Source organism: Lentinus tigrinus, assembly GCF_003813185.1.
Source record: "Lentinus tigrinus ALCF2SS1-7 unplaced genomic scaffold L226scaffold_5, whole genome shotgun sequence".
Classification (NCBI taxonomy): domain Eukaryota; kingdom Fungi; phylum Basidiomycota; class Agaricomycetes; order Polyporales; family Polyporaceae; genus Lentinus; species Lentinus tigrinus.
The window spans coordinates 1,997,781-2,021,449 of record NW_027137914.1 but is presented as its reverse complement, the minus strand read 5'-3'; the positions used below and the strand labels follow the sequence as shown (position 1 = coordinate 2,021,449).

At 56.2% G+C, this 23,669-nt stretch overlaps 8 protein-coding genes and 1 non-coding gene across 9 annotated transcripts; 5 read left to right on the top strand and 4 right to left on the bottom strand.

The window, feature by feature from the left end:
* Positions 1-14: 14 nt before the first annotated feature.
* On the top strand, positions 15-4,467 carry L226DRAFT_610663 (uncharacterized protein). The gene is made up of 7 exons (XM_067686188.1): positions 15-217; positions 272-390; positions 437-697; positions 1,153-1,387; positions 1,438-1,510; positions 1,564-1,632; positions 1,687-4,467. The coding sequence occupies exons 1-7, from the start codon at positions 95-97 to the stop codon at positions 4,293-4,295; spliced, it is 3,489 nt and encodes a 1,162-aa protein (XP_067539403.1). The 5' UTR covers positions 15-94; the 3' UTR covers positions 4,296-4,467.
* A 137-nt stretch (positions 4,468-4,604) lies between these two features.
* Positions 4,605-6,590, top strand: L226DRAFT_532132 (uncharacterized protein). Its single transcript, XM_067680200.1, has 3 exons — positions 4,605-4,985; positions 5,038-5,508; positions 5,574-6,590. Exons 1-3 carry the CDS (start codon positions 4,748-4,750, stop codon positions 6,227-6,229), a joined length of 1,365 nt encoding a protein of 454 aa, XP_067539402.1. The 5' UTR covers positions 4,605-4,747; the 3' UTR covers positions 6,230-6,590.
* On the bottom strand, positions 6,540-9,717 carry L226DRAFT_456674 (glycosyltransferase family 2 protein; the record flags this gene model as incomplete). Its single annotated transcript, XM_067675313.1, has 17 exons — positions 6,540-6,590; positions 6,645-6,773; positions 6,835-7,098; positions 7,152-7,176; positions 7,232-7,334; positions 7,398-7,549; positions 7,608-7,669; positions 7,721-7,795; positions 7,847-7,867; positions 7,923-8,154; positions 8,207-8,250; positions 8,305-8,318; positions 8,380-8,509; positions 8,565-8,647; positions 8,699-9,158; positions 9,209-9,316; positions 9,364-9,717. The coding sequence occupies 17 exons, from the start codon at positions 9,715-9,717 to the stop codon at positions 6,540-6,542; spliced, it is 2,307 nt and encodes a 768-aa protein (XP_067539401.1).
* Positions 9,718-11,102: 1,385 nt separating this feature from the next.
* On the bottom strand, positions 11,103-13,825 carry L226DRAFT_610659 (uncharacterized protein). The gene is made up of 10 exons (XM_067686187.1): positions 13,537-13,825; positions 13,286-13,480; positions 13,140-13,219; positions 12,992-13,084; positions 12,800-12,935; positions 12,650-12,738; positions 12,477-12,598; positions 11,683-12,422; positions 11,409-11,620; positions 11,103-11,335 (listed from the first exon to the last, which is right to left on the bottom strand). Exons 1-10 carry the CDS (start codon positions 13,711-13,713, stop codon positions 11,179-11,181), a joined length of 2,001 nt encoding a protein of 666 aa, XP_067539400.1. The 5' UTR covers positions 13,714-13,825; the 3' UTR covers positions 11,103-11,178.
* Positions 13,826-14,340: 515 nt separating this feature from the next.
* On the top strand, positions 14,341-15,540 carry L226DRAFT_302955 (4-carboxymuconolactone decarboxylase). Its single transcript, XM_067673720.1, has 5 exons — positions 14,341-14,617; positions 14,680-14,741; positions 14,805-14,898; positions 14,966-15,006; positions 15,068-15,540. The coding sequence occupies exons 1-5, from the start codon at positions 14,474-14,476 to the stop codon at positions 15,393-15,395; spliced, it is 669 nt and encodes a 222-aa protein (XP_067539399.1). The 5' UTR covers positions 14,341-14,473; the 3' UTR covers positions 15,396-15,540.
* On the bottom strand, positions 15,428-17,705 carry L226DRAFT_503590 (uncharacterized protein). Its single transcript, XM_067677944.1, has 4 exons — positions 17,535-17,705; positions 17,115-17,482; positions 16,617-16,952; positions 15,428-16,566 (listed from the first exon to the last, which is right to left on the bottom strand). The coding sequence occupies exons 1-4, from the start codon at positions 17,611-17,613 to the stop codon at positions 15,685-15,687; spliced, it is 1,665 nt and encodes a 554-aa protein (XP_067539398.1). The 5' UTR covers positions 17,614-17,705; the 3' UTR covers positions 15,428-15,684.
* Positions 17,706-17,843: 138 nt separating this feature from the next.
* Positions 17,844-20,699, top strand: L226DRAFT_503587 (uncharacterized protein). Its single transcript, XM_067677943.1, has 7 exons — positions 17,844-17,899; positions 17,949-18,069; positions 18,125-18,264; positions 18,316-18,431; positions 18,480-18,979; positions 19,030-19,985; positions 20,037-20,699. Exons 1-7 carry the CDS (start codon positions 17,897-17,899, stop codon positions 20,298-20,300), a joined length of 2,100 nt encoding a protein of 699 aa, XP_067539397.1. The 5' UTR covers positions 17,844-17,896; the 3' UTR covers positions 20,301-20,699.
* A 163-nt stretch (positions 20,700-20,862) lies between these two features.
* On the bottom strand, positions 20,863-20,942 carry L226DRAFT_t57. Its single transcript has one exon. It is a non-coding gene; the product is annotated as a tRNA-Gln (tRNA).
* Positions 20,943-21,037: 95 nt separating this feature from the next.
* Positions 21,038-23,520, top strand: L226DRAFT_532127 (uncharacterized protein). Its single transcript, XM_067680199.1, has 8 exons — positions 21,038-21,351; positions 21,434-21,926; positions 21,981-22,021; positions 22,076-22,345; positions 22,399-22,465; positions 22,532-22,616; positions 22,694-22,810; positions 22,912-23,520. Exons 1-8 carry the CDS (start codon positions 21,065-21,067, stop codon positions 23,085-23,087), a joined length of 1,536 nt encoding a protein of 511 aa, XP_067539396.1. The 5' UTR covers positions 21,038-21,064; the 3' UTR covers positions 23,088-23,520.
* Positions 23,521-23,669: the final 149 nt, after the last annotated feature.

Genomic DNA, 23,669 nt, shown 5'->3' with positions numbered 1-23,669 from the left:
TTGTCCTCCACCATCCTCGAACATCCTTGATTTCTTTTGGTCTCTCGCACTCGAAGACACTCACTCAAATGCGATATTGATACGGTGATTTACAATGTCTGCGACGATATCTGGACCCTGGATCCTGGACTTTCTGATTTCTGTCGCGGAGGAATATGGAGGGAACCTTTCCGCTGCGCCGCCGAAAAAGAAAGCGGCTAAAGCACAATTAGTCAAGGTATATTCTAGGCAGCACTCGAAAATGACATGTGGCTGAAGGCGACACGTACAGTTTCTGACTTTCCCTGATCCCGGAGACACAGCACCGTGCAACATATGGGTCCAGATCTCCGACAAGAAACACATCATACATGCTCGCCTCTCCCAGGATGCAGTGGCAAGATACCTGCAGTACGTCTCCTGTATCTCAACTGTTCGCGATTAACCGTCCATGCAGACACCCTCTCTATGCCGGGAAGCTCATAACGTCACATAAGTCTGCGTTGGTCTCGCTCCAACGGGTGCGCGTCGCGTTCGGCCGAGTGCCCAGTGGAGAGTCTAAGGGGATGTCCAAAGACGCAACGCTTTTCTTGCACGTGGACGAGTTTGAGTTGAAAGGGTCCTTCGGCGAAGCTATGTGGGATTCTCCGGTGGATATCGCCAGCGACAAGAACATTCGAGACTGGATTCACGGTTTGAGGCAGGACGGAGGTGCTAGGTGAGTTGTTGGTGCATCCTCTTCGATCGCAGTCAGGGCGTGCTTCTCGCGGGAGAACTGTAGTGCGCTTCCCCGTGTCTGGTCCATGACGTCCATGATATCGCAGTCCCGGCCTCGCCCAACGTCGACCCGTCACTTGAAGTCACTGGATGGATACCGCAGGTAGTGACGTGAGTCAGCCGAGTCTTCTCGTCGTTGGACGCAGGGACATTTACAGTAGACGTCGGCCTGATAGCCACTCAGCCAACTGATCTGTCGAAAGGAGATGGTTGAGCTCGAGAAGATCTCTGGTGGCTATCTTGCCAACATGTGCGAGATTACTAGCCATGCTGGGGTGATGTGCGACTACAGGGATGGCAGTCACAGAGGCGGTTAAGGGCGGATGAAGGCCCGGGAGGTCACGATGACTGCTTGTGATGGGACATTCATAGAGTAACGTGACTAATACGCTATAGCAATATACTCAAGCAACGGAAGGAGCAAGCAGGGTCGAATGCCGAGCTAACCAAGAGAATGAGGACCACTGCTGCAGAGTCCCACGTCCAAACCACCATGGACGATATGAACGTCAAAGTCCGTGTGGCCAGGAAGTCCGGCCCTCCGAAGCCAAGGATATCGCCCTGCGCCTCAGGCACAGAGCTTGAACGTCCGACAGTCAGCAAAGAGGCACTCCGGAAAGCAAGCTGGAAGGTAGAGTCTTCGTGTCTGCTGCAAGTCGCTCGCACTGACCTTTCGCACAGCGATTCCACGCTAGGATGGCCAATTACTTCTACCCTCCGGATGAAGTGCTCGAACATCTCTTCACCCTCTGTGGTCGGTTTGCTCAGACATATTTCGAAGTATATACTAAGTTGAATTCCTCACAGGCGAGCGATTGCCCCGATCTGCGGTGCACAGGGGTTCGCCGAGACGGCAGGACTCACTTTCACATGCAGGTGAGCATTCGTCCACCATCGACAGGGGTCGCACATTCATATGCATGTCTGTAGGCTCTCGATCGCCCTGTGGAGGGACCAGGCTTTCCAGTTCGTCTTCGCCTTCTAAGTCAGCCGTCTCCAAACCTCGTGCTTCTCCAATACGAACCCCGCAGTCGTCTCCGTCGAGATCTCCTTCCCAATGGTCACCCTCGGTTAGGGGTAGTCCAGGACGGTCTATCAAGGGCTCGTCAGACACAGAGGAAGAACCTGAAGATGCTGTATACGGTGCTGATACTGACAATGACGATGTACCAGACGAACACGTCGTGCCCAACACGTCGTCTACCAAGCTTGGGACACAGAGTCCGAAATCCCCCAAGACGACTGTCGACCATAATTCTCCGTCCCTATCAATGCCTCCGCCTCCGGCACAGCCGCTGCCGCGACCCCCAACTTCTTCTGTGCCATACGCGACTTCCTCGCCCCAGCCGCCCGTGTGCTCTCAGCGACAGCCTTCTGCCACTGCTGAACGTACTGAATCTTTACCGCCGTCAAGTTTGCCGGTACCCGTCTCGAGCCTCCGGGTTCCACCGTCCCCCGCATCCTCCCCGCAATACCCCACGTCTACGCCCGCATGGAGCACGTCTGGGGTCCGCAGAGTCCCGCCCCCTCAGGTCGGAACATTGCTGCGTGATCCGGACGCGAGCGGAGAGGGGCGAGTACTTGTCGAGAACTCAGACACGGCGAGTCCCGGGAGCCAGCGGGTGCTCTCTCAGAGCCAAAGCCAAAGTCAGAACGAGGGTTCGCAGGAGCAGGGCCAGTCCCAGTCGTCACAATCACAGCGTCCGTCGAAGCTCCGGAACGAGGTCGGGCCGGCCCAGACCCAAGCTGAGGAGGACCCTCGAAAGAGCGAGCGGCCCGAGTCTAGCAATGCTCCCGAGAGTCCTGCGGCGCCTGAGCTTGAGGAGGGGTCGCAGGAGTCGGCCAAATCGCGGCAGTCGCTCTCGTATAAGGGCGATTCGCAGAGTCAGGACAAGTCTGGTCCCGCCGAGCACGCGCCGGATGCTCAGATTGAGGTGACTACCGAGGCAGAAGAGCGTGAAGCTCCCATAGCGGTGGACGGCTTCGACGAGGCATCGAACATCGATGCTGAGCATATTCAAGACAGTGCACCTCAGCCCGAGCAAATCAAGTCCTCTCCGAGGTCATCCCCCATGCATGTGGACCCACAGCCTCCAGATGCGCTGCACGCTGCTGCGCCCACCTGGGCAGCGATTAGAGCTACGACTTCTCCCGAAGACGAGGGCGACAGCGAGGGTGACGTAGATGAACTTCTGTCCGACCCGTTAGCATTCGAGCAGGAGGCTCCAGCCCCGCCCAGGCAGACCCGGGGTCGGAAGGCAAAGTATCACGCTCCTGCGAAGGGTAAGGAGCGGCTCGACTCGGACGACGAACGGACTGCTGCGATGGTCGAGCGGTATGCCAAGCAGACGAACCAGGCTGCACCGAGGCCCAAGCGCTCTGGTGCACGAGAGTCTTCTCCCGCGAAGCGTCCGCGACAGTCTACGCCCGCCGTCGAAGAGCAGCCTCAAAATCGTACGCTGAAGCGACGCAGGAAGGAGCGCGGTAATGGGGAACAGGCGGGACCAAGCCTGCCACCTGAAGCCGATGTCTTCACCAGCGAGGGCTCGTTCCGCGAGGAGCCACCCAAACCATCATCGTCTAAGACGGACGTGCCTAAGCAGCGCGAACGCGCGCCTCCCGCGTCGACGCGACCGGAAGAAAGACATACAGCTTCCGCAGACACTGCTCGACGTTTGGACGGCATCCGCCCGAAATCTCCCGCGCACGACCCAGCCATCTGGGGTGCTCCGACCTTCCTGCGGAAAGGGGCTGCTGAGCCTGACAAGGCTGCTCCATCTAGGAAGCGCGCTGCCGGAGCGTCGTTGTCGGGTGAAGCCGAGGAACCTGCAGTGAAGAAGAGGAAGACGTCGTCAGCCGCTGTCCCTGTCTCTCGTACAGATGCTCCCTCTAAGGCCGTGCACGACCCGTCCATGTCCATGCCTACGTCGTTAACGACCCAGTTGCACTCTTCCAAGTCACCAGCGGGGCCCACATCGACTCTTCGCAGGCCTCCACCGCCGCAAGAAAGTGTATCTTACAGTTACACGGACTCTAAGGGCAGGAAACACGTCGACCTGCGTGCCGTTACCTCGCGGTCGTCTTCACGCGCGTCGCGGGAAGGAAGCAAAGGCCCTCGTGCGGCGCAGGTCTCTCACGACAATGTTCCAGCCTCCACAAGCTCGAAAGGCAAGGCTCCGATGCGTTCCGTCAAGCGTGAAGAAGTGGACACGCTATGCCCGTCACAGCCCTTCGCCAACTTGTCTGGAGCGAAGGATGTATCCTCCCGGAATGCTGCTCAACTCCCTCCCTCAAGGTCGCGACACGTTCCTCCGCCTCCTCCTGGTACTGCAGTATCAAATTCGAGTCTGCGTGGCCCACGCCATGGTCAAACGGATGCTACTAGGCCCCTTTTGGATGAGTACCGCACATCTCTCCAGCAGACGAGGACCGCTGGCGGACCACCGCTCCTTGGATGGGACGACCTCTTGGAGATCCTACTCGAGACCGGTCGCGCGCGTACTGAGGCTAGGCAGGGCGCATCTTCCCATGGTGCATAAGTGACTTTTTCAACTCCTTGTTGGTGTCCGCTCTCCATCATCATGCCAAGATGGTAGCGGCCCGGGTTTCATAGAAACTCACTACTTCCGTAGGCTACGCATACGACGCACAGCAATGAATGTAGTAAGATGATCAATTTCTATGTGGGATGATATGAATGTTGTTAGGTTTGAATGAGGCCTCATAAGCTGTGACGACAATAGTGCTTCGACGACTTCAGGGAGAATGGGCTACAGTAGTAGAGGCGCCGGAAGTTGGGCGCTCCGCCCTCCCGACGTCTTGACCGGCTCCGCCGTCGGCGGAAGCACCTCGCGCTGATTCCTGACTCACTTCAATCTCATCCTCTTTGCTGCTCCTTGAAATTTGTCTCCAGTTGTACCTGGGTTTGCTTGAGCAGACAGGACCGACATCGAGCACTACACATCGCCAGTCGAACGCTATCTCTACCGATATGGAGCCTGTCGTCGTCGAGCAGACACCCGCTGCCGCTCCTCCTGCGGTCGCGGTCAAGGCCAGTGGGCCGGTGCCCATGTCATTTCCAGCGATTCTACGGACCCCAGGCATGTCAGATCGCTTCGCGCATCTACGCGTGCGCACCCAATCCTCGGCAGCCCCCACTGCAGTCTCAGCCAAGCGGAACCGGCGGGACGAGAAGGAGGGCAAGCGGTGGATCCGGCGCAAAGAGAATGGTACGTGTTGCCGTCTGTAAGTTTCTCTCGCTCACATTGAACACACGAATAGCTCGTTTTATCGGCAACGCGCACATCGTCGCGCCGTCCAGGAAGGACTACAGCGTCCCCGCCCCTAGCAGCCGGACGACGTTCCCCGAGCCTCTGCCTCACTACCTCGCGCGCAACAACCCCATACCACCTGCAGTCCCCGCTGCACGGGAACCCGTGTCCGCCAACGCGGGGAGGTTCTCCATGAGTCTGAAAGGCATGCGGCGCGAACTGCGCAAGTCGGGCCCTCGCACGGAACTCCTCGTGAAGGAGGTCGAGGAGGAGATCGTCGACTGGCTTACAGCAGGCGGAGTGATACTCTCTCCAGACTCTGCGGCCGCTTTCGACCTCCCTAGAGTCCCTATCGGCTCCTCGGACGCTATCATGGAAGTCTCCCGGACCCCTCTCCAGCTCGTCTGGAGCATTGCGGACGACGCGTTCACCCGCTACGTCGTCCACTGCTGCGCGCGCTACCACGACGTTGTGAGCTTCAGTAAGACTTGCCTAGCCGCTAACCCGCATGTATGCGCCATGCTGACACCCAGATCCACCTCGCAGGCAAGGACGCCTCCGGCCAACGCCTCACCTACCTCCTCCGGCCCAACGTCACCCGCCCGACCCACCACGCCGCCCCGACGCTCGACACCCCTCCCGTCACCGATTTGTCCGAGTTCTCCGCTACGGATTTCGACACCGAGTCCGAGCTCGTCTCCGACCGCGACGCATCCGACGTTGAGGGCCCCAGCCCTTCCGGACCTGGCTCCAGGTTGACTGCAATAGTCGAAGTCGGCTCAGACGCGTCTGCGCCTGCGTCCCCTGCAGTGGGCGCGGTGTACGTTGCACGCGCGATCCCGCCGATATCAGGCTTCGAATCTGACGGATGGTCTGTCCTCGGCGAGTCGGACGTTGATGTCGACGGGGACATGTCTGCCCCAGAGCCAGAGGGCGACCTCGCGGGCAGCGTCGCGTCGCTATCGTTGAGCGATGCCGACGCCGACGTAGAGAGGACACCGATGGTTAGTGGCGTACGTAGGAGACAGGGTCCCGACGCGCTTAGGTCGCGCCTGCTTGAGCGCCAGCGGCGGTCTGCGTCGTCGCCGTCGCCGTCGCCTGCGAGGAGAGCGACTCACAGAGCGCGGCAGCGTGCTGAGGCTGCTCATGTGCGGTCGCAGTTGAATGGCCGACAGTCGTTCTACGACTATCTCTTTGCTTGAGCCCACTAGCGTTGCCCCTTAATTGTCCTTCGCTTTTTGTTGTACGGTTGTATGGCGCGATGTTGCCGTCTTGGCTCTCACAAGACAAGCACAGTTTTTGCCTCGCCCAGTAGGGGTATATGGCGATTTTGTGTACGCATGTGTTATATGTACAAGTTATCCGAGCAGAACGATGTACGATTAAACGATATACAGAGAGTCCATGAGTAGATGATCCTGGGTAGGGCATACGGGAGATGAGACCGATACATAGGTGGTACATACATAGGGGGAGAGAGGTCAAGCAGGGGCGCATGCCGACGGCGGCGGCTCATCCGGTGAAGACGCGGGCGGTAAGGTACATCAGTGAGCCCGTGAAACGCTGCAGGCAGTTGTTGTTAGTGTCGAGCAACGAATATATCGCATGCATGCTTACGATGATACTGGTGATGGCGACGAACGCGAGGATGAACGTCATGTACGCCTTCGTCCGGCTGAACTCCTCGTTCGCGGAGAACGTGTTCACCGCACCTCCGCCACCCAAGATAGCGACAAGGAGAATACCCTTCGACCCGACAAGTATCAGTGCAAGACCTCGGGCCAGAGCAACGAAGACCTATACGCACATTCGACAAAACCCACGTGAGCAGGACGTTTGTCCGCACGTTCGCGTAGTAGTCCTTCGCGAGCTGCTCCTTCTCCGCAGTACCCAGCCCGACAGGCTTGGGGAGAGGCTTGCGGTTGCGGAGGTTATCGAGCGCCTCTTCGTAGATGATGTTCACGTCTGTGGCGTCCGTTGGGACCTCGAGGTCGACTTGAGAGTTGCTGTTTTGAATGACAGCACCGAGGTCGGTGCTGATTTCGGTGTCTTGTTTCGTACCCCAAGAGATCTACCGCGGGAAGGTCAGTAACGGCAAGCTTGCAGAAAGTGCTGGTCACTTACATCGTCAAGATTGGAGAAGGCATAGCTGTAGGAAGAACATGCGTCAGCTGACGAATGCCTATACTGACCATAAGACTCACATTTGTAGGATGTTGACATAGGTCGGAGAGAGGAGCATATACGGGATGAAGCTCGTGAGCATGTGCCATGGGTCGAAAGCCAGCACACTCGAGACGGCATACACTGTTCCCCAAAGCCCACCACGTCAGTTATGTCCGGCCCCTCAAATGACTAGGGTCAACCCACTTCCGTATGTCACAACAATACTGAACAGCATCACCCGGTACGCGGCACCCCCCTGGCGAGCAGCTTGAATCGAGCACATAACCGCGGCAAAGATAACGTAGACCATGAGGGCGGCAAAGATGAGGGTGCAAATTTTGTACTTCCAGCGCGAACTAGAGTATGCGATCACTTAGCGTTGGTTCTCAGGAATGCAGAAGCATCACGACGTACGCTTTGGGTTTGTTACCCATTGAGAACAAGAAGCAGGCGACGACCAAACCAGCCATGAGGAACTACAGTGCATGAGGAGGTTGTGGACCATGCAGGCTTAAGTGACGGCTCACCTGGGCGATAGCATTGAAGTACTTTATGCCAGGCATGCCGAATGCATCGTTTTCGATAGATGAAGTCAAGATCACCTACATATGCATCAGCACTCCTGTCGGCTCATACGGAAAAGACAGACTCACGAAGAACAAATAGAAGTTACCCTGTCCACACCGAGCATTAGCACTTTTTCCAGCACAAGGTAGAACAGCCACGTACGACAGCGAACCAAGCAGCAATCAAATTAATGACGTTGTATATTGTCTCCATGACGAGCAAGGCCTTTCGCCAGACGCTATGGCCAGAGCGCAGGATTTGACCAAGGTGAGCAATGGCGTACGTCGCCGCGAAGAACGAGCCGTTGAGCCACCGTCGGCGTTGGCTGATGAACTCGGGGAGCGCCTCGGGCACATCTGTCTCTGCGATTGCGCTCTTGACGTACTTGAGCACCCTACAAGCAGCGATAAGTGATACCGAATCAAGACAACGGGTGAGATATTCACCAGTTGGAGTTGGCCTTCGCCACAAGCTCGAAGCACAGGATACGCTGGATGACTAGTCAGAACATGCAAGGCATCGGTCATGATCCTGCCAAACTTACGTCTTCGGCGAGATCTGTGAGTGAAGCAACCGTCAGCTAAAGGCATGATCGTCGGACTTGACATGTGGAACTTACACATGTTGGAAGTGAAGATGTCCGTGTCGCGACCGTGTAGCACCTCACCCTTGAAGTAGGAAGCCAGCGGTCCGAAGCCATACTTGTCGTTCTGCAGCGCAATATACCGGTATGCCGAAAAGGCACCAGGCTATGCATTGAATTGCGGTCAAATTCTGTGTGACCCGCAAGACATCCCGACGCACCAGTACACTGATGTAACCGAACAAGGATTCTGTGGGCTTGTCGAGGATGTTGGTGATCTTGTATTCGAAGTTCTGCGCGGCCACTGTGACGTCGTCAGCCAAACTTGCACCATTACGACTAATCTCGGCCGTACCAAGTGGGTTGAATAGTCCAAGCCAATGCTTGCCCTTGTAAGCCGCGATCTCGCCGCAAGCGCCAGCAACGTTCGAGTTGACATCGAACGCCTTCCATAGGTGATAGATGCTCTTGTTCCCGGGGCGCGTGCCCACGTCCAATAGGACACACACGTTCGGCTGCAGCATGCGCCCAAACGCGTTGAAGAACCAGCGGTGCGAGTTGATCTTCTTCTGGTTCTTCTCCTTCATGCAGAAAATGATCTGCGTCGGCACTATGCCCTTGTCAGGGTACTTGAACTTGAGATTATCGTCGAGCCCGAACGTCGTCGTGTATTCGAACAGGTGCGCCGTGACCGGCTTATTGTTCACCATGTTCTTCATGTGGTCTCCTGGTTGGTACACCCCAAGCAGCGTCAGACAATCGAGGACGCGCGGGTGCACCTTCTTCCGACCATCTGCAACGATGCATACGACGACCTGAGGTAAGGTGAGTACGCGCGAGCAGCGTAGACATGCGAATGAGTGACCTTCTTCCACGCGTCTTCTCCCCATGTGCGTGAATTCTTGCGCGAGCACAGGTGTGCGATGTTCCGCATGACGCCATGCATTGTCCGGCAGAAGAGAATCTCATCCTCCTGCGAAGCGGTCAACATTGTGAGCATCGCCGTAGGCTTGCACTCACATTATACATAGTAATAACAATAAACAACTCCGTCGTCCGCTTCATCTCGTTCTGCCGAAGGAAGAAGCCCTTCTTTTCGAAGTCGTCCGGGTCGCACGTCACGGCCGTGTACCGCGTCTTCATCGTCTCGGGTTCGCCCTTCCTCGGCAGCACGAGTTTAGGCGGAACAGAAAGATCGAGCACGAGATTGCCATTGGTCAGTTGTACCCGTTTCTTGGTCTTGTGTCGCCGGAGGACGCGTCCGGGAGGCGCAGGGCCGAAATGGCGCGTAGGAAGGGGTGTGTCCGGCTCAGTGAACGTGGTCGAGCCCGAGTTAGCCAGCGAGACCTTCTCAGGGTCCGCCGGCTCTGACATCGCGCGCAGGAACGTCTGAGAATGGCGGAAGCCGCTTTCTACGGTTGAGTTCGTCGACACCTGAGAAAACGGTCGGCGCTGCGGGGACTCCGCCGTCGATACCTGCGAGAAGGGGCGTCGCAGGGGAGATTCATTTTCATCCGTTGAGACTTGTCGACGTTGCGGAGACGGCGTGTAGCCGGTATACTGCACGCTGCCATCGTTCGATATCTGGTAGTCCTCATCATCGACGGCAGGAGTTGGGGAGCGCGAGCGCGGTGGCCGGTATGACGGGCGAGAGAACGCGCCTGATGCGTACGCCTCTGTGTCGTGCTGGAAGTGATCAATGCTTGCGTTCGCAGGATACATCGCGGCTGGCAGTTGCTCCATGTAGCTGTATCCGGTGGTGTTGGTGTTGACAGCGCTGTACGCAGACACCGGGCGAGAGGGCATGTTCCAGGAGGTCCGATCAGGTGTGTAGTACTGTTCCGAGAGGCTCGACTGGGATGTGTTGTGGGTCACAAGAGTAGGAGGCCGGTATACAGGCGCATGAGGGGCAGGTTGATGGTAGACAGGCGGATGAGTGTCAGCGAAGGGATCATCGTCTGGTGCATCGTGCAAGTCATCCCACTCCAAAGGTTCTCCAGAGTTGATTGCAGGTAGCTGTGGGGCAGGGAGTCCGCGAGGATACTGGGAGTACGCATCTTGTCTTTCTCCGTATAACGACTCTCCAGAGCTTTGCCTCGACAATGACATCCGCTCCCCCGCAAGAGACCCTTCTTCCGATGCCTCTGGCACCGAGGGCAGAGATGGGTACCTTACAGGAGATGTTCTCGGAGGTCGTTGAACGGCCATGACGGTGTTCGTGGGCTCGTAATCGTATTCCCGGCCTTCTTCATCCTGTGCGAGGGCGAGACGCATAATGGCGGATGGTCGGGTGGGCGAGGCATCTCGATTGTCGTTGAGCGGGGCGTATGTGATTTGTCTGCGACGGGAAGCCATGTCGTCAAAGTCGTGCGTAACTATTCGTCTTGTGTTCCATATACCAGACGTTAGAGGACAGAGACAGCGCGGGAGGCTGGTGGGGACGAGACGTTGTGCGGGGAAGACAAGCCGCGCTCACATCCCACGGCGCAGCATTCAACTCAACCTTCCGCCGCGACGCGTAGATCACGTGGGCGCATTATAGGCTACGCCGCGCGTGTCCGTGTCCGAATGATTCAACCCTTCAAACCACCATTCTGTCAATCTCATTGCGTTTAGTATACATGCGCACCTGAACCGGGACGAACTCCAAGCCTGAGAGAGGCAGCACGGGGGAAAATTTGGCGTCCTCGCTCGTTAGCAGTGCCATGTAGATGTCATACGCTGGGATAGCACGACCTGGTACGCACGTCCGATACCGCGAGCGGAATGATAATCTCACATATTTGTAGTAATAGTTATATAGTACAGGACAACGGTATCAACGGGTAAAACATGTCAGAAAGACGCGAAGAAGCCCTTGCCAGCGGCCACGGTATCCTTCTCGGACTTGCACTCAGAGAAAACCTCAGAATACATCCAGATACTGGGCTTGTACCGCTCGACCAAGTAGAAGTCCTGGTCCAGCTTGCTCTCAGATCTCGACTTCCCATGACTAGATAAGCCCAGTGGTTGCGTCAGATCAATCAAAGACAACCGGACTGGGACGCGACGTAAGTATTACTCACCTATCTCGCAGATGCTCGTACATTCTCGACATGCTACCGTCGTATCCGCACCAGCCGCAGTGAAATGTGTCTTGTCTACTTTGGTCGAGGTCGAGCGACTTCGCGGCGATGGCGACTTCGAGAGCCCTTGCTTTCGCAGCGTGCTCCTCAGAAAGCAGCATCCAGCGGCCGGGAAGTGGCTTAGAGTCCGAGTGTGCTTCGTCGTGCGTGATCTAAGCATTGAACCCGTGTGAGCACATACGCCAATGGAAGCCGCATTGGAGAGACAGCTCACCGCTCCTTTCCAATCGAACACCTCCTGCCTTGCATACGTCGAGCACCGTCGGCACACCAAACGCACGATGCACGCGTCCATCTCGGGGTAAGTAACGGTTTCCGGGTCAAACCCACATAGGCGGATAATGTCGCGGCTCCATTCGCTTCTGGCATAAATGCCAAAACGCTTGGTCTCTGGAATGCGCATGTCTGCCGTGTGTCGCTCGCGGCGGCTCTCCACGCATTGACCATACAAGCTCTTGTCGCTCTTGCACATGGCATAGGAGCACCGGTGTTCGGCGATCTGAGGCCACCGCAGTGAGGTAGCTCTGCAAAACGAACTGCCACACCGGAAGGATGCCATAGCCAATTGTAGCGGGTCTTGGATTTGCACTGTTTGAGTCTCCTTCTTGAGTTCCTCGTGGATAATGGCAACGAGCTCGGTTCGTTGCTTCTCAACCCATCCATCGATGAGTCCTGGCAGTACCTCCTTGAGCTGCTGCTTGACATCTTCTTTTGTGAGGTCCGGAGAGGTGTTCTCGATCACGGCGCGTACTTCGGGCATGTAGGCGCAGTCAGCGAACCCGACATAGACGCGATCTTTGCAATCCGCCGGCCATTTCTCATGTTGATACGCGTACATGGCTTGCTTCAGGTACCAGAGGCGACTACTGAGCAAGTTGGCACGTTCCTTGTTGATTCTTTGTGACTTGAACTTCTGCATGTACTCGACCACAGGTGGCCGGATAGTCATCCAACCTGTTGCCATGTTCAGCAGGTACATCATAGATGCAGGGCGCTGAATTGACTAACCTTTGTCGGTGAGTTTGGTCGCGCGAGACACGCCATCTATACGAGAAAGGCCGTTCAACGCTACCTTATCCATTCGATCGAGTTCCTCTGACCATCCTTCCTGACGGAGCTTCGCAAGGACCCTATCATATCATCGTCAATGCGATGAACGTCGGGGACGGAGTGCGACGTACGTTTCATAGCGCGTCTCCTTGACGGTGTTGCTCTCTGCCACTGCACGTCGTTTCAATCCGACTTGCCACTTCTCAAGATGACGCGAGATCTACGTGCGGTGTATCATCAATCAAGTCGCTCTGGGTTCCGAGATGCCACGTTACACGGACCTCTCTGGATTGCGACACAAACTTCGTCCGATCCTGGATGTATTGCGTTTTCTGTGTCTTGTTCGCGAGAGACTTCCATTCCTGCTTAATCTTCTCAAGTTCCGGTTTGTGATACCATATACCGCGTAACCGGTCGCTAGCAAGACGCTCAGTAAAGCACAGTGGCACGATGAGCAGAATAAGCAAGCTTGCCTGTTGAGGCGTACTGTAACCACAATATCGCAGGATCTGACATCAAATTCCAGCCATACAGGCTTGAATGCCTCATCGCACGTGGACGTAAACCTGCCCCATCTCATTGGTAAATCAGTTGCAAGGGTGGGCCGAAAACTGCACTCACACTTCTGTTCTGCACGACCCGCAATATCGTGCGTAGATATCCCAGTAAGCAGTAACATGCGAGCCACTCTTGAGGCAATTCTATAACAGTGACGTGAGCGACGCTTCTCTCCGCTGCGCAGCGGCATACTGTATGAGACCACCTACATGGCAATGGTTGCAAAACACTAGATTCGCATAAGCAGGCTCGCTGAGGTGAATGGGCTTGTCTGGAAGACCCTCGACTTGCTTTCTGGACTGTTCCCAGTAGCGAGCCGAACTACGACTCATGAGGCAAGATCTAAAGTCTTTTGTAGTTCGTGACAGGTTGAGGAGGTCTTGGGGGTGGAGGAAGCTGAAGATCTGCGCTCATATTGAGCTGTAATCATTTCGTAGAAAGCAAATACACGAGACCATACCTCAAAGAGAACGTCCAGAGGCATCTTGGGCATGTCTTGCAGCCCTCCTCGTCGGCAGCGGATGTTACGACCACGTGCGACAGGTGTGGCGGGGTCTCCTTTCTCCTTCTTTGGAGCTTTCGAGGCAGTTACATGGTTCTCGGAGTGCATTGTCTTCGTTCTCTTCTTCGGCGGCATGATTTTCGTGGGCTGAGTATGGAACGATGTGGATAGTTTGTGGATGCCAGTGGTGGTTGCGAAGGACGCTTCTGAACGCGACGCGTCTGACGCGTGTGATCACCAGACCCCGTGACCCACCCAAGCCACGGAGATTCGATCGGGTGGCCTCCTTACGCCTCTTCGACCACCCTCCACGCAGACCGTGAGTTTGCAAACGACCTCCGCACGACCTAGTACTAGTAGTAGAAAGACGGCCAGAGGCACTGAGGCCGGGGGCTTGGCTGATGTGGGGAGGTGCCGAAGACCGGCGAGATACCCTCCGCGTGGCAAGTTCGGTGGGATTTGTTGAACTTGTTGAAATACACTGACATTGTGCTCCATGGAACAAAAGTTTTGCGGATAAATCAATGGACCAGACGAACCGTGGCAAGCTGTCTATATAGTCTAAGTATGTAAGGGCGGGCCACTCAATCTCAATCACCCTTTACCACTACGTATCGATATCAACGGTGCCCGCTTCCCATCACTGCTGTCGCCTGCTTGCTGCCTTGTAAGTTGTTGCTGTCTCGAATCGTGCGTATATGTTCCTTCTAGAATCTGCTACCAACTGTTACCGCTCACAGCATCAGTATCACACGCCTTTCTTCCAGGACCTTCAACACTCTCATGCTTGGGAATAGAACTCGGGCCCAAGAGTCACCGACCGACATGCGGGCGTCCATGTATTCGTATATATACAGACGTATGCAGGCAGGTGGGACTCATCCAATCCCTCAAGATGCGGTCTACAGGCATTTCATTGCTTTTCTTCGTTCTCGCCTTGTTCGCGAGCATCGTACTGGCCCAACATGCGCCGATTAAACGCGACGATAACCTCCCCGCCCGCGTTCCCTACGTCTTCCCAGCACCGGGGACGGATGCGGTACGTGTTCCTGTCCAGGTACCTATGTCTATGGATAGACTGATCCAAGACTACTGAATCAGGTCGCGGACGCGATCCGTGCTCGACGCGACAATGGGACACTATTGGACCTGGATGGGGTCCTGTAAGTCTCCGAAGCGAATGTACTGCGTGGCATTGATGTTAACACATGCCTATTCCCTTGAAGACTTCAGGACGAACCGCTCGCAGCTGGATGGAACGATCTGTTCGGAGTCATACGTGACAACAACTCACTCCCAGCAACCATGAGAGAGCTCTTCGTGCGTTCTCTCCGATCCCGATAGCCTACGAGATCAGCACTCACGAGATGTTCCACCACTCGAGCAGATCCTTCGCACGGGAACTCTGAACAACGCCGCGTATGTCTGGTAAGTACTTGGCTCTTGGCTTCCCGCGTTGTTTACTGCGACGATCCTCACGCCAAGACAGGTTGCAGCATGAACCCGTCGGTCGCAGCGCAGGCCTCAGCGTTGCGCAGCTGCGCGAGATCCGACTTGCGCACGCTTTCGCATCCGAACACACGCCTCGGTCCTCGCTTACGCCTGAGCTCAAGGCTGCGATGCTCTTCGCAGACTTCATGACCAAGTCGGTGCAGGTCCCGCAGCTAATCTTCGACGGACTCCACAAGTTCCTGGACGACAAGCAGATGGTGGATGCTGTTGCCACCGTTGGAGGGTATAACTTTGTGAGCAGGCTGGTTGTTGCGCTCGACGTGGACGGGAAGATGGACGTGCCGGTGCCGATACCGTCCAAATGAGTAGCGGAACGCTTGGACCAGAGGCTGCGCTGCCCGAAGTAATAATTTATAATACCTATGCATGAATCGCGGGGTCCGTCGTGTTTCGTGGTTAATCAATCGCACTTGAGATGGCGTAGTCTCACTTCTATCGGCCTCCAGAATGTTGTGATTGCATTGTCGGACGGCAAGTGACAGGAGTAAGGGGAGTAGACCTGGAATAGCAGAGTATAGCATACTGTAGACTGATTACGACAAGCATCGGTGTACCCATAGCACGCACAGAGGATGTCAACCAAGCGTCCTAACCCTACAACACCACGGCCTCCGCAGGTGCATCCGATTCCTTCGGCCCATTATGCGCGCCGCCCGAGCTGATGAACGACTGCAGCCGGTACGGGACTTCATACCCACACTCCTTCAACTCCTCGAGAGCGATGTTGTAGCGCGTATCGCCGACGGTGACGAGCTTGCGGATGATGGAATCGTAGACGATCAAGGGCGGAACTATGCCATGACTCTTCATCTCCTCGAGGTAGAAGAAGGCGTCCTCGTACATGCTCTGCGTAAGGCAGAGGCGCACCATGCGCTCGTACGTCGTCCGGTCGGGCTTGATACCCGCCTCCTTCATGTCGGAGAGGAAGCGGTCGCCGAGCTCGCGATGACGCGCGTCGATGCAAGCCCGGAGGAGGATGTTGTAGGTATCGATGTCCGGGGTGACCCCAAGCTGTGCGGCGCCCTTGTACGTGCCCACGGCGCGCTGCAGGTCCTTGAGCGCGACAGCTGCCTCAACGATGACGTTGAACGCCACGACATCGACAGCGTGGCCCTCTTGACGGATGAGTTCGAGCTTCTCCCATGCGTCATCGATCGCGTCCACATCCTTCTTGACGAGCTTGAGGATGGGCAGAGCGGTCTCCGTCGTGAAGTCGATGTCGTTCTTGCGCATGTAGTCCAGCATCATAAACGCCTCCTTGATCTCGCCGTGGTGACACATGGCTTCGATGACCGGCGCAATATGGTACTCGCGCCAGACAATGTTGATGGTCTTCAGGGTATCGATCACCTCAAGGGCGAGGTCAGAGAGACCGTATCTTGCAGCGGTATGCAGAACTTGGAGACAGCAACCCTCGTCCGGTAGCAGGTGCATCTCGTGAACAACTTTTCGCCAGACCCGTTCCGTCCCCTCAGCCTATGTCACGTTGAAGGTCAATATCATCGCTGGGACACGTGGAGACTCACGTAGAGCTGCTCTGCGCAGCTGACCAACACGTCTACCCAGACCTCACTTTCTAATCGGCGGATAGAGGTTGATTCGAAGGCGTCTGCCAAGTCCAGCGCAAGGCGCGGGAAGCCAAGATCTGCGGCGCATTGAACCACAGCGGCGGCGGTCCTCAGGGTTGGAGACAGACCCGCTGGTGCAAGTTTTGAGAGATACTGCAGCGCGTTTTCTAGCCGCTGGTTTTCGACTAAACGGGTGATTATGATCTCGTAGGTCGTCTCATTGGGTCGTATACTCCATTCTTCCATCAGCTTGATGTAGCTGAGCAGAGCGGGGACTTCCGACGACCCCAGAGCCTAGTACAAAGGGAGGTCAGTTCGTGCTCTGACAAGAATGCGCCTGTGACGATCGTCGTTTGGGATATGACCGACGTTCGACCTGGTCAGAAGATGACGCGAGTGGTCATCTTTCCTTCCACGTCCGAGACACAAGAACCCATGGTAACAACGCACGCTCACCTGCATGAGTTGGTGGAAAGTGTGCCGGTCTGGCTGTATCCCCATGGCCAACATGTCATCATATACCGCACGTGCCTCGAGTTGAAGGTTTAGCTGGGCGCATGCCTGCATGAGATAGTTGTACGTTGTGATGTTGGGAGTAATGCCCTCGTCCTTCATGCGCTTCGCCACCACCATGGCCTTGAGTGAGTGCCCTTTGTCCAGTTCCGAAGCGATTATCATGTTCAGGCGAGTTAAAGGTGTGTGCGCCTGACCACGGAAATTGCTGTCAACAGGGTATGCAAACGGACGAGTGCGTAGACCCTGTCGGTTTGGACGCGATTCGCTTGAGTAGACCTGTGAGGCATGTCGTCGCTGTGCGTGTCGACCTGAGACACCATGATTTAGACGTGGTTGCGCAAAAGCGGGCGGAAGACGTACATGACGCGCTCGCAAAGTTCACCTCCGCCGCGACGCTACGAAGCGCCTTCGCGACATTGCGAGACGTCGACGCAAGCATCAAGAAGTCGAGCACAGACCGCAACGGAGGGAGCAGGCCACCGAGAACAGCGAGCACGGCGCAGAGGACAGAGCAGGGCGCACAAGACTTAGACAGCGACGAGGAACGGAAAGGACAGCGAAGTAACACCGGGAATGCGTGGGAATCTGCCACGTGGGTTGCCGGATGCGTCAATGACGGAGGGTGGCTTGGGATTCCTGCTGCTTGGTTCGAAACCACCGCGTCGCGATACCCCCTTCCCCTCCCTCCCCCTCGTCCTGACGCGTTTTCTTCTTGGATACTCATGGTATGTGATTGTGCTGCCTATATGTACCTGCTTGACCCCCCTCGAACAGTTCTATTCCGAAGCGATCCTCTCGCGTCGCGGGCCCCTGGCCAAGGTATGGCTCGCGGCGCATATGGAGCGGAAGCTCTCCAAAACCCAGACGTTGCAGACGGACATCGAACAATCAGTCGGTGAGAACTCAGGAACACTAGGGATGATGACCTCGAGAGGCTCACGCGCTTCCAGACGCTATCATGCACCAGGAGATCGAGGTCATGGCTCTCCGGCTGAGTGGACAGTTGCTCCTTGGTGTTGTTCGCATCTATAGCCGGAAGGCGAAGTATTTGCTGGATGATTGTAATGAAGCTCTATTAAAGATCAAGATGGTACGTCTTCCTGTCACCTCATAAGACCCCGGGCCTGAGCAGCCGCACCAGGCCTTCCGCCCCGGCGTAGTCGACATGACAGAAGACCAGCTCGCCGTCAACCAGAACGCCATCACCCTGCAGAGCAACAACCTTGACCTTGATGCTCTCCTCCCCGATCTTGATTGGTGCGTCTCACGAGATGGTCTACCACCGCTCTGCTCACATTATCATAGGAACACGGCAGACTACGAGAGCAGAAATGTTCAGCCCGGCGGGCAGCACATAGCGCGTGCAGCCGATATCACCCTTGGTAATGCCGACTTACAGTTCGACTTCGACGATGCAAATTATGGTTTCGACCTTGGCCCGTCAGACGGCATTGGCTCTCAAGACTACGACGTCGACCTCAACCTCGACTTTGGTGATGGACCCGCAGCAGCGGAGCGCTCTCCGTCTCGCATGGATGAAGATGACATGAGCGTTGAGGTCGGACGACGAGACTCTGTTGCGCCACCGCAGTCCGTAGCTTCGCACCTCATGGGACCTCATGGAGCAGATGATTTTGACCTGCTATCAGTACGGAGTCGGGCTCTGTCTGAGCATCCATTCGGCGAGATGGACATGGGCTTTGGACCTGGAGATGGCGGCATGGACGTTGACCTTGGTATCACATTCGAGGATGAGCCTCTCAGTGAACATGCTCCGACGCCTCGTCTCACTCCATCTCGTGCATGTAAGTGTAGACTGTATCGCCGCGTGATACTCTGCTGACCACACAAGCAGCCTCTCCTCTCACCGAACCTCCGCAGACCCCTCCTCCTGAGGTGGAGCTCACCCCAAAGGCGGTACCAGAGGAGGTGGCCAAGAAGAGAAAAGAGAAGAAGCAGATCATTGACGAGAAGACGGAGCTCGAAGACGGTCCCGCTGCCCATGTGGGTCGTGGTCGCAACGCTGGACTGGGTGCAGCGGTCACCAAGGATGTCAGCGATATCGTCACAGAGCACCCCTACCTTCCCCGCTCAGCTCTAGTCATGCGCCTGCTTGAGATTCGCGACGACCCCCTGGCACACTTCCTCCCCACCAAGACCACTGCCCAGGGCACGTTCTTCAATGCTGCGCCCCCAGGCCTCGTTCCGGAGCTGGCGGATATGTTCATGCGGCCCCTCACAAACCTTAGTGCGGCCGCCAAGCGCCGTGGTGGTTCTCCGGAGAAGCCGCCCAGCAAGAAACGTCGTCTCGACGGCAGCGTAGTTGGCGATGATGACGAGATTGAACAGCTTAGACGCGACAGCAGGGCCCCCAGTATCCCTCTCGGCAGCGATATTTATGGTCGTCCTAGCGTAGGGCCCGGCGACCTTAACTTCGACGATACTGGTCCAGGCATCGAGGACTTCCATATGGATATCCCCGAGTTCGGTGGCCCAGAGGGTGATCGTGCTCGCAGCAAGTCTCTTGCCCCATCTGAGCTCACCAGGCTGTCTACACCGCCTCCCGACGTTCTCCTGGAGGAAGGAGATGAGAGTCACGCCGATGCCACTTGCCCTATCGCTATGTTTGACGACCGCGTTACCGCCAGCCAGACTCAAAGCCAGACTCAGGCGACCTCATCTAGCGACGACGGGAAGGGCTACAGCAAGAACACTGTGAAGGCGCTGACGGTCATTAGGAGAGAGTTGCAGCCGAGTGCTGAGGAGCCGGAAGCAGACAAGTACATGAGCTTCAATGATATGGCGCAGAAGGTGCGTTGTTCTGCTGGCGATGATGAGTGGTGTACTGAGCGAGATGCGCAGGCGTCACGACGGGCTGCTGCTGCGTTCTTTTTCGAGTTGCTGGTGCTCGGAACGCGCGACTGCGTCAAGCTTACCCAGCCAGAGCCGTTCGCGAACATCGAGGTTCGTGCAAAGGACAAGCTCTGGGAGAGGCAGCGCCATGGCTCTATGGCACCCTCGTCAATGAACGGATTCAGTCGCGCGTCTGTGGCTCCGTCTGCTGCAGGCCCCTCGCGCAGGCAGGGATCCGCGGCGCCCTCGATTGCGTCTGCGTTCGGCTTGTGAATGTATCCGGTTAGTGACATGCAGTACGTTTTGTTGTCTTTGCAATAGCTAGTGGCCGTTATCATTTACGTGGGCTTGTACGATTGGACTGTGCGTCGTATGCCCGCATTACTTCTTGCGCTACCCTCTTCTGCCTGTATATATGTATCTATCTAGTGGTCTCTACCGTGTCGGTCCATAGATTATATGCGATAGTTATGTGAAGTTACCGACCATCGACTTACGGTGTCGCGCGTGTAGGATGGTGTACTGGTTTCGGCGCCCGAAGCTTGACTTTAACCCTCCTCGATCTTGGGTTATTCCATTGGGTATATTACACTTTGTAGGTTTCGGAGGATGTCCATAAATCGAAGGAAGGGCGAAGTTGCGATGGTGAGCGAGTACCAGGAATAGAAAAGCATGTCCTACAGGGGTCGGCAACTCGCACAACTACTCGAAACTCACCACGGCCTGCTGAGGCTGTAGCGCCATCAAGATCACCAGTACGATATGGCATGCATAATCAGACTCCAGAGTGCCAAAACACTCGTTGCAGATGTACCAAAAGGCTACCACCTTGGAAAGGCGCTACCAGGGCTCGAACCTGGGTTTTGGGAAGATGAGAATCAGAATCCCAAGTGATAACCACTACACTATAGCGCCATGAGAAGAGTTCTGTCACATATATTATCGATGCGCACTTGGACTCGATACGACTAGGCTGCGGATGCAGAATACCTGTAACTGCTCGCTGTGTCTTGCCATCTGGGAGAAGAAAGACGACGATGAATCCGCCGCATATACTCATCGCTCGCAATTCCAGGGGCCTCACCAGCCACAACCCTTCTGCCTCGCTCAGCTCCCCCACAGAGACCCACGCCGCAGCTGCAGGCATCTTCAGGTCCGCCGGGTCTCCGTCCTGGTACATCGAGGAGTGCGAGTCCGACGAGATGGCCTCTTCCCTCAGCACAAACGGCGATCTGGACGACCCCATTGAGATAGACGAGACCTTTACGCGCACCAGTAAGTTCCCCGGCAACGTAAAGATCATCGTCGAGTCCACCACCTTCTGGTACGCACCCCATTCCCATCGTCCCCGCATACGCTGTGAACTCGCAGTATAGGACGTAAACTGAAACGCGTGTGTTCTGAAGGGCACACAAGGAGGTTCTGTACTTCGCGTCTGCCTTCTTCCAGGCGGCTCTCTCAGGCGGTTGGGCGGAGACGGAGAAAGAGACGGGGAGGCCGCAGTCCGTGTCCTCCGTCATAACCATCTCTCAGCCGCCTTCCGTGCCTGGGGGGAAACCTACGCTGGACAGTCATTCTGAGATTACGTTCGCGCCGATGGACCCAGACATGGATCCTGACGAAATTGAGCTCGATGTTGACATCAACCGGGACGACGCGAGCGATGCGGAAGTAACGTTTGAGGATAAGGCGAAGGCACGTGAGGACAGCTTGAGCAAGCTGGAGAAGTCCAGCCCCACCACGCCGACGACGCCATCGGGGAGGGGGAAGGGGAAGGCTCCGGACATTGACGGGAAGACGTCCGTACCGTCCAGCCCGACGGCAGCGCGTTCGCAGAAACGACAGGTCAAGGTGAAAGAGAAGCGTCCGGACGCGATCATTGTCCTCAAGGAAGAGAAAGTACGATCGCGCGTCCTCGTGCCAATTGTCAGTCTATTTACGAGACCGTTGTAGGCTAGCACGTTTCACGACTTCCTGAAGTTTGTGTACCCACAGTAGGTATCCTGCATGCTCTGAACATATGTATCCCGTACTGATCACCGCTGCAGCCTAGTGTGCACGATCACTTGGAATAACGTCGAGGGCCTCATGAACATATCACACAAGCTGCACGTCTCTGCACTGCAGAACGAGTGCCTGACCTTCCTTCTGACGCACGCCGCTGGCCGACCTATCAAAGCGATGCGAATAGCCGAGCTTTTCGAGGAGGAGGAACTATATCGTGAGTCGAGTCGGTTCGTGCTCGACAATCCCGGGGGCTGGTCCGAGGAGGAGCTCGGTACGCTCAGCCAAGCCACTTTGCTGAAACTGGAGAAGAGGTAAGCTCTACCCGGAGGCAATCAGTCGGCAGACGCTAACGAGCTGTTTGCAGACGAACCTGGTTCCTTGAACGGGTTCTGAAGCTAGGCCTCGTCCAGGTCGCGAAGGAATACCAATGCGTGAGTTGTCCGGCCTTGACACCCAATCGCACACGACAGCAGATCTCACATCTCGCCGTTTCACAGTCCTCGACATGTCCAGACCCTGCATTTTGTGCACGCCTCCTGGAAGAGAAGTGGAAACAAGCCTATCAAGCGGTCTTCCGCTTCGGTGCGTCGTCCTTGTCGCGCACGCATGCCTAACGCGCGGCGTCCCGTGCCACCGGACTGACCCCGCTCCACTTGCAGGACCTTGCCAACCGTCAATGGTGTTCCGCTACCTGCGCACGCTCGAGGGAGTTAGCCCCCCGCTGTCGCTCACGCATCTCAGTTGCCAGACGACCGCGAAGTCGTTTATCGCGAGCCGTGAGTTCACTTTCCGCATCTCTATATTCCCTTGGGCTCTTTGTCTCCGTTCGCCGTTCACTGCTGACCGCACCTTCTCCGTCCTGTATCGCCGCATGCAGTGTTCGACCGCATGTTCTCGCTCGGGGTTCGCGGCAGTGGGACGGACACGGCTCCGCTCGGAGCGCGTGTCGCCGCAGTCGCGGGTAGTGCGACCTCCGGGCCTCGCCGTCACTTTCTCTACTGCACGCTGCACAACGAGACCACCCGCGGCAAACGGTCTCGCGAGCAGGCATGATGGTGACTGGGCCTTGCTAGCCGCAATCCTGGCTAGTCAATCTCCTCGACGACTATGGTTCCGGTCACGGTTGGATATGATTTGCGCTTTGCTGCTATATTTATTTATTACTTTGCTTTCGCGCTCCCTCCCCCCGCATTTCTTGCGCTTCCTCGGGCGCGTCTCGGATCCCCACACCAAAAACGGTGGTATTCAGATACGGATCCGGAGTTAATATGGTATACATATTTATAAGGTCTCGGGTATAGAGATGCTGCGATGCGTGGCATTAGATACCGATTGTCATGGGAGAAGGGATCCGGAGGATATAGGTAGGTGATGCTGCTGCCCCGAAGCGGTGGTCGTAGTCGTAGTCAAGAGAAGAGACGGCGCAGCGGGTGCTGCGCCGAATGCGAGGTAGTGTTCCAGAGTAGTCGGCTCGGAAATATAACCCAAGGAATGAGAAATGCATGGTGTGATACGTATACGAAGGAAAGAGATAAAGAAGACAAATGGCATAGAAACAGAAACCGGAAGGAGAGGATGGGACTTTTGGTACACGATTGCGCAACTATGTTCTACAAGGGCTACAACCACGCCGGG